Raw genomic sequence first — 7,638 nt, 5'->3', positions numbered from 1 at the left:
TTCATAAATGGCTTTTATGATCTTTAAGTATGTTCCTTCTATCCCGACTTTCTCAAGGGTTTTTATTAAGAAAGGGTGCTGGATTTTGTCAAAGGCCTTTTCTGCATCGATTGACAGGATCTTATGGTTCTTCTCTTTTTTTTTGTTAATGTAATGTATCACGTTGATTGATTTGCGAATGTTGAACCAGCCCTGCATCCCAGGAATGAATCCCACTTGATCATGGTGAATAATTCTTTTTATATGCTGTTGAATTCGATTTGCTAGTATCTTATTGAGAATTTTTGCATCCATATTCCTCAGGGATATTGGCCTGTAGTTCTCTTTTTTTACTGGGTCTCTGTCTGGTTTAGGAATCAAAGTAATACTGGCTTCATAGAATGAGTCTGGAAGTTTTCCTTCCCTTTCTATTTCTTGGAATAGCTTGAGAAGGATAGGTATTATCTCTGCTTTAAACGTCTGGTAGAACTCCCCTGGGAATCCATCTCGTCCTGGACTCTTATTTGTTGGGAGATTTTTGATAACCGATTCAATTTCTTCGCTGGTTATGGGTCTGTTCAAGCTTTCTATTTCCTCCTGATTGAGTTTTGGAAGAGTGTGGGTGTTCAGGGATTTGTCCATTTCTTCCAGGTTGTCCAATTTGTTGGCATATAATTTTTCATAGTATTCCCTGATAATTGTTTGTACCTCTGAGGGATTGGTTGTAATAATTGCATTTTCATTCATGATTTTATCTATTTGGGTCATCTCCCTTTTCTTTTTGAGAAGCCTGGCTAGAGGTTTGTCAATTTTGTTTATTTTTTCAAAAAACCAACTCTTGGTTTCGTTGATCTGCTCTACAGTTTTTTTAGATTCTATATTGTTTATTTCTGCTCTGATCTTTATTATTTCTCTTCTTCTGCTGGGTTTAGGCTGCCTTTGCTGTTCTGCTTCTATTTCCTTTAGGTGTGCTGTTAGATTTTGTATTTGGGATTTTTCTTGTTTCTTGAGATAGGCCTGGATTGCAATGTATTTTCCTCTCAGGACTGCCTTCGCTGCGTCCCAAAGCGTTTGGATTGTTGTATTTTCATTTTCGTTTGTTTCCATATATTTTTTGATTTCTTCTCTAATTGCCTGGTTGACCCACTCATTCGTTAGTAGGGTGTTCTTTAACCTCCATGCTTTTGGAGGCTTTCCAGACTTTTTCCTGTGGTTGATTTCAAGCTTGATAGCATTGTGGTCTGAAAGTATGCATGGTATAATTTCAATTCTTGTAAACTTATGAAGGGCTGTTTTGTGACCCAGTATATGATCTATCTTGGAGAATGTTCCATGTGCACTCGAGAAGAAAGTATATTCTGTTGCTTTGGGATGCAGAGTTCTAAATATATCTGTCAAGTCCATCTGATCCAATGTCTCATTCAGGGCCTTTGTTTCTTTATTGACCGTGTGTCTAGATGATCTATCCATTTCTGTAAGTGGGGTGTTAAAGTCCCCTGCAATTACCACATTCTTATCAATAAGGTTGCTTATGTTTATGAGTAATTGTTTTATATATTTGGGGGCTCCGGTATTCGGCGCATAGACATTTATAATTGTTAGCTCTTCCTGATGGATAGACCCTGTAACTATTATATAATGTCCTTCTTCATCTCTTGTTACAGCCTTTAATTTAAAGTCTAGTTTGTCTGATATAAGTATGGCTACTCCAGCTTTCTTTTGGTTTCCAGTAGCATGATAAATAGTTCTCCATCCCCTCACTCTGAATCTAAAGGTGTCCTCAGGTCTAAAATGAGTCTCTTGTAGACAGCAAATAGATGGGTCTTGTTTTTTTATCCATTCTGATACCCTATGTCTTTTGGTTGGCGCATTTAATCCATTTACATTCAGTGTTATTATAGAAAGATACGGGTTTAGAGTCATTGTGATGTCTGTATGGTTTATGCTTGTAGTGATGTCTCTGGTACTTTGTCTCACAGGGTCCCCCTTAGGATCTCTTGTAGGGCTGGTTTAGTGGTGACAAATTCCTTCAGTTTTTGTTTGTTTGGGAAGACCTTTATCTCTCCTTCTATTCTAAATGACAGACTTGCTGGATAAAGGATTCTCGGCTGCATATTTTTGCTGTCTAGCACCCTGAAAATCTCGTGCCAGTTCTTTCTGGCCTGCCAAGTTTCAAAAGAGAGATCAGTCACGAGTCTTATAGGTCTCCCTTTATATGTGAGGGCACGTTTACCCCTTGCTGCTTTCAGAATTTTCTCTTTATCCTTGTATTTTGCCAGTTTCACTATGATATGTCGTGCAGAAGATCGATTCAAGTTACGTCTGAAGGGAGTTCTCTGTGCCTCTTGGATTTCAATGCCTTTTTCCTTCCCCAGTTCAGGGAAGTTCTCAGCTATTATTTCTTCAAGTACCCCTTCAGCACCTTTCCCTCTCTCTTCCTCCTCTGGGATACCAATTATGCGTATATTATTTCTTTTTAGTGTATCACTTAGTTCTCTAATTTTCCCCTCATACTCCTGGATTTTTTTATCTCTCTTTTTCTCAGCTTCCTCTTTTTCCATAACTTTATCTTCTAGTTCACCTATTCTCTCCTCTGCCTCTTCCATCTGAGCCGTGGTGGTTTGCATTTTGTTTTGCATTTCCTTTAAAGCGTTTTTCAGCTCCTCGTGACTGTTCCTTAGTCCCTTGATCTCTGTAGCAAGAGATTCTCTGCTGTCCTGTATACTGTTTTCCAGCCCAGCGATTAATTTTATGACTATTATTCTAAATTCACTTTCTGTTATATTATTTAAATCCTTTTTGATCAGCTCATTAGCTGTTGTTATTTCCTGGAGATTCTTCTGAGGGGAATTCTTCCGCTTGGTCATTTTGGATAGTCCCTGGTGTGGTGAGGACCTGCAGGGCACTTCCCCTGTGCTGTGGTGTATAACTGGAGTTGGTGGGCGGGGCCGCAGTCAGTCCTGATGTCTGCCCCCGGCCCACCGCTGGGGCCACAGTCAGACTGGTGTGTGCCTTCTCTTCCCCTCCACTAGGGGCGGGATTCACTGTGGGGTGGCGTGGCCCGTCTGGGCTACTTGCACACTGCCAGGCTTGTGGTGCTGGGGATCTGGCGTATTAGCTGAGGTGGGTAGGCAAGGTGCACGGCGGCGGGGGGGCAGGCTTAGCTCGCTTCTCCTTAGGTGATCCACTTCAGGAGGGGCCCTGTGGCAGCCGGAGGGAGTCAGATCCGCTGCCGGAGGTTTGGCTCCGCAGAAGCACAGAGTTGGGTGTTTGCGCGGAGCGAGCAATTTCCCTGGCTGGAACCGGTTCCCTTTGGGATTTTGGCTGGGGGATGGGCGGGGGAGATGGCGCTGGCGAGCGCCTTTGTTCCCCGCCAAACTGAGCTCTGTCGTCCGGGGGCTCCGCAGCTCACCCTCCCTTTGTCCTCCAGCCTTCTCGCTTTCCGAGCAGAGCTGTTAACTTATGACCTCCCAGACGCTAAGTCGCGCTTGCTGTCGGAACACAGTCCATCAGGCCCCTCCACTTTTGCAAGCCGGACTCGGGGGCTCTGCTTGGCCAGCGAGCCGCCCCTCCGCCCCGGCTCCCTCCCGCCAGTCCGTGGAGTGCGCACCGCCTCAGCGCCCTTCCTACCCTCTTCCGTGGGCCTCTCGTCTGCACTTGGGTCCGATGACTCCGTTCTGCTAATCCTCTGGCGGTTTTCTGGGTTATTTAGGCAGGTGTAGGTGGAATCTAAGTGATCGGCAGGACGCGCGGTGAGCCCAGCGTCCTCCTACGCCGCCATCTTCCTCGCTTTTTCGGATGTTCTTTATTTTTAATGCTTATTTACTTATTTTGAGAGAGAGCAAGAGTGTGCATGTACAAACGGGGTGGGGTGGGGGGCAGAAAGGGAGGGAAAGAATCCCAAGCAGGCCCCATGCTCAATGCAGAGCCCAATGAGGGACTCAATCGCATGAGCTGAGATCATGACCTGAGCCAAAATCAAGAGTTGGACACTTAACCAACTGATCTATTGAGGACCCCCAGTAGGATGTTCTTTAAACTTCGTGTATTTTGTGGTCTTTCCAGATTTTTTTCTTGTGGTGGACTTCTAGTTTCATAGCATTGTGGTCAGAAAAGACACATAGTATGACTTTGATCTTGAATTTGTTGAAGATTGTTTTGTGGGCTAATATGTAATCTATTCTGGAGAATCTTTTGTGTGCACTTGAAAAGAAAGTGTATTCTGCTGTTTTAGGATGGAATGTTCTGAATATATCTGTTAAGTCCATTTGGTCCACTGTGACATTCAAAGTGATTGTTTACTTGTCGATTTTCAGTTTAGATGTTCTGTCCATTGATGTAAGTGGAGAAGAAAAGATCGTTTTAGACATTGCTTGCAGAGATGTGAATTATTACAGTTTTTGGGAAAAACCATCTGATATAATTAAAAGACAACATTCTGGGAATTTATCCCATTGAAATAAAAGTACTGGTATATAAAGATGAATGCACGATGATGATTATCTTACCATTGCTGTTGATGGTAAAAGAATGGAAAAATTATGGATTTCTATGAATGTGGTATGGTTGGATAAGTTATGATTTGCCCAAACATAGAAATTTGGAGCGATTTTGATGAAGTATTATTAAATGACAAAGGCAAGAGGTAAAAAAAAACTATGTAGTTTGGAATCAGTTGTAAAGCCCCTATAAACCTATTTGGATACATCAGCAATTAGGAAAATAAGGGAAGATGTTCCAGTAAGTTACAAACATGAATAACTGGGTGTGATGGCTGAAGGAGTCTAAGACAAGAAAGAGAGTGCTAAGAAAAAGGAACAGGAAGTGATGTGTCTAAAAGCTACAAAGAATGCATTATGTGATCATGAATGCCATAATGTTAATCATATATATGTGTGGGAAGATATATATATATCTTCATATCTTCATATATATATATATATATATATATATGAAATTTTATAGGTATTTAAAATATTATTAGCTATGGGTTAGCAGTTGTACCTAATAGCCAAAGAAGCACTAAGAGAAAGAAGAGAGAAAAGGTGTCTACCTCATTTGTCCCAGAAGAATGTGCAATTTTGAGTAGAATATTGAGCTTCCAAAGACACAGGGTATAAGCATCTTCATCTTTGTACAAACAGTTTCATAAATCTGTCTTTCCCAAAGGGTTTGAGCTATGGAGAGCCTCCTGGGAAAGCCTCTAAACCAAATCCCTGAGACCTCCAAGCTAGAATAAGATCACATATGTGATGTTTCCAGTTTATTATGTTGAAACAGAGAATGCTGTTTATATTACTTTTTTTGTAGTTTAATGATCACCTCTGGGAAAAATAATTATTAAAAATAGTGATCTTTATCTGAATAACTCTCAGAGCGAGTCAAAGACTGAGATTTATAAATGCTCTGAGCCCCTCCACACAAATGGAGGAGGAAGTGTTTGGCTCAGCTGTATTACCCCCCAGAGCAGCAGAACTTTCCTATTAGAGATCAGTGTTGGAAAGGAAACCACAGGAAGTTCCGATGTCACTAGGCAAAGAACAGTGAGCATTGAATCCTTTATCTTTTTATGTCTTTCAAAATCCAGAACCATAGAAAGTAATACGCTTTTCTGCTTTTACCAGCTCTGGCCCTGGGTGCAGATGATTACAGGGTCTGCATGGGAAGAAAGTAAAGATTAGAAGTTGTGCTGAGATTATGGGGTTTGCAGTGTCTCCAATCCTTCTGCCTCTTAGAGAATTTCTTATGACGGAAACCCAGGTTCCATTGCTGACTTAATTACTTTCTTGCTGTGTGTGCTTGTGAAACCAAAGAGTCTCTGTGAGTCTGTTTTCCCAACTCTACTATGGGCAGAGTTGTGCTCCTGATTTCTACCCAACACAGTGTCCAGTCTGGATCCATGGCCAGCACAGGTAGCTGAAGTGTGGTGATTAAAGATTAACAAGGCCAAACTGGAATAAGTAAAGAGATAAAAAGTGTTAGTGACAAACTGAAGCAGAGAAAGGATGAGAAATTTCTGCACTTCTTCCCCTCTTGAAATATTTCTCCCAGTGTTACCTGAAACTATGTTGATGCCTCCCATACACTTGTCTTTCTTGCGTGAGCGAAGCCATATGCAACTCCCTCTAGAATAGTGAAATCTCAGCAGAATCTGTTGGCCCAGGATAGACTGGGCATGGGATTGCATAGGAAATGTGGGTTCTGCATCGAATATGATTCTACTCTCCTATCTTTCAGATCCTATCAGAAGAGAATGGATATGGGAAACAGCTCCTTAGTCACTGAGTTTTTCCTTGTGGGTTTAACCAAATATTCAGAGATCCAGCTGCCTCTGTTCTTTCTTTTCCTAGGAATCTACATTGTCACTGTGGCAGGAAACCTGGGCTTGGTCACTCTAATTGGACTGAATTCTCACCTTCACACCCCCATGTACTATTTCCTCTTTAATTTATCCTTTATTGACCTGTGTTACTCTTCTGTCATTACCCCAAAACTGCTGGTAAACTTTGTGTCAAAGCTGAACACCATCTCCTATGCAGGATGCATGACTCAGCTCTTTTTCTACTGTTTCTTTGTCAGTGCAGAGTGTTACGTGTTGACAGTAATGGCCTATGATCGCTATGTGGCCATTTGCAAGCCCTTGTTATACACGGTCACCATGTCCCCTCAGGTCTGTTCTCTGCTGGCTGTGATTGTATATGTGGGGGCGTTTATTGGTGCCTGGGCCCACACAGGATGCATGCTCAGGTTGACCTTCTGTGATGCCAACACCATCAACCACTACATGTGTGACATCCTCCCCCTTCTGGAGCTCTCCTGCACAAACACTCACATCAATGAACTGGTAGTTCTCATTGTTGTGGGCTTTGATGTGGGTGTGCCCAGCCTCACTATCATTATCTCTTACTCTTTCATCCTCACCAGCATCCTTCGCATCCATTCCACTGAAGGAAGGTCCAAAGCTTTTAGCACTTGTAGCTCACATATAATTGTTGTTTCTGTTTTCTTTGGGTCGGGGGCATTCATGTATCTTCATCCTTCTTCTGTTTTGTCCATGGACCAGGGGAAAGTGTCCACTGTGTTCTATACTATTGTGGTGCCTATGCTCAATCCTCTGATCTATAGCTTCAGGAACAAGGAGGTTAAGGTTGCCCTGAAAAAAAGCTTGAATAGAAACATATTTTCCTGAGCTGAAGCAGTATTAAGTATTATAAGAGAATACAGCTTTATTTTAAAATTGTTTTTGTTCCTCTATAGAGTTTTTTTCCATGTAGAAAGAAATGCGGTATAATAGAAAGAGTGTTGGACTTGGAATTAGAATGCCCAAGTCAAAAATTCTGCAAAATAGGGGTATCTTATTACTTTATAGGGTTATTGGGATGAATAAGCTAATGCAAATGAACGTTTGTGGTGTAGTGTGAGGGGCTTAATACCATGTTCTCTCCTCTCCTTCTCCTTTCTGTTCTTCCTCCCTCTTCTTTTTCCTTCCCAGTGTTTTCCTCCTGTACTTTAGAGGGAACATTCACAGACTTTCTTCTCTTCCTGTGATCTCTGTCACCATGAATACTCAATTGCTCAAACCTCAAGCTAGTGTCCTCCTTGATTCCTCTCTCTTTGCTTTTCCTCCATCCCCAATTTATGAGGTGCTGACAATTCTTG

The 7,638-nt window shown here is 42.0% G+C and overlaps 1 protein-coding gene across 1 annotated transcript; it reads left to right on the top strand.

Moving 5' to 3' along the window:
- The first annotated feature begins 380 nt into the window (after positions 1-380).
- LOC115525368 (olfactory receptor 145-like) lies at positions 381-7,168 on the top strand. The gene is made up of 2 exons (XM_030332530.1): positions 381-392; positions 6,230-7,168. The coding sequence occupies exons 1-2, from the start codon at positions 381-383 to the stop codon at positions 7,166-7,168; spliced, it is 951 nt and encodes a 316-aa protein (XP_030188390.1).
- Positions 7,169-7,638: the final 470 nt, after the last annotated feature.

Source organism: Lynx canadensis, chromosome D1 (genome assembly GCF_007474595.2).
Source record: "Lynx canadensis isolate LIC74 chromosome D1, mLynCan4.pri.v2, whole genome shotgun sequence".
Lineage (NCBI taxonomy): Eukaryota > Metazoa > Chordata > Mammalia > Carnivora > Felidae > Lynx > Lynx canadensis.
The sequence above is the reverse complement of the archived record's forward strand: the minus strand, read 5'-3'. Positions and strand labels throughout refer to the sequence as shown.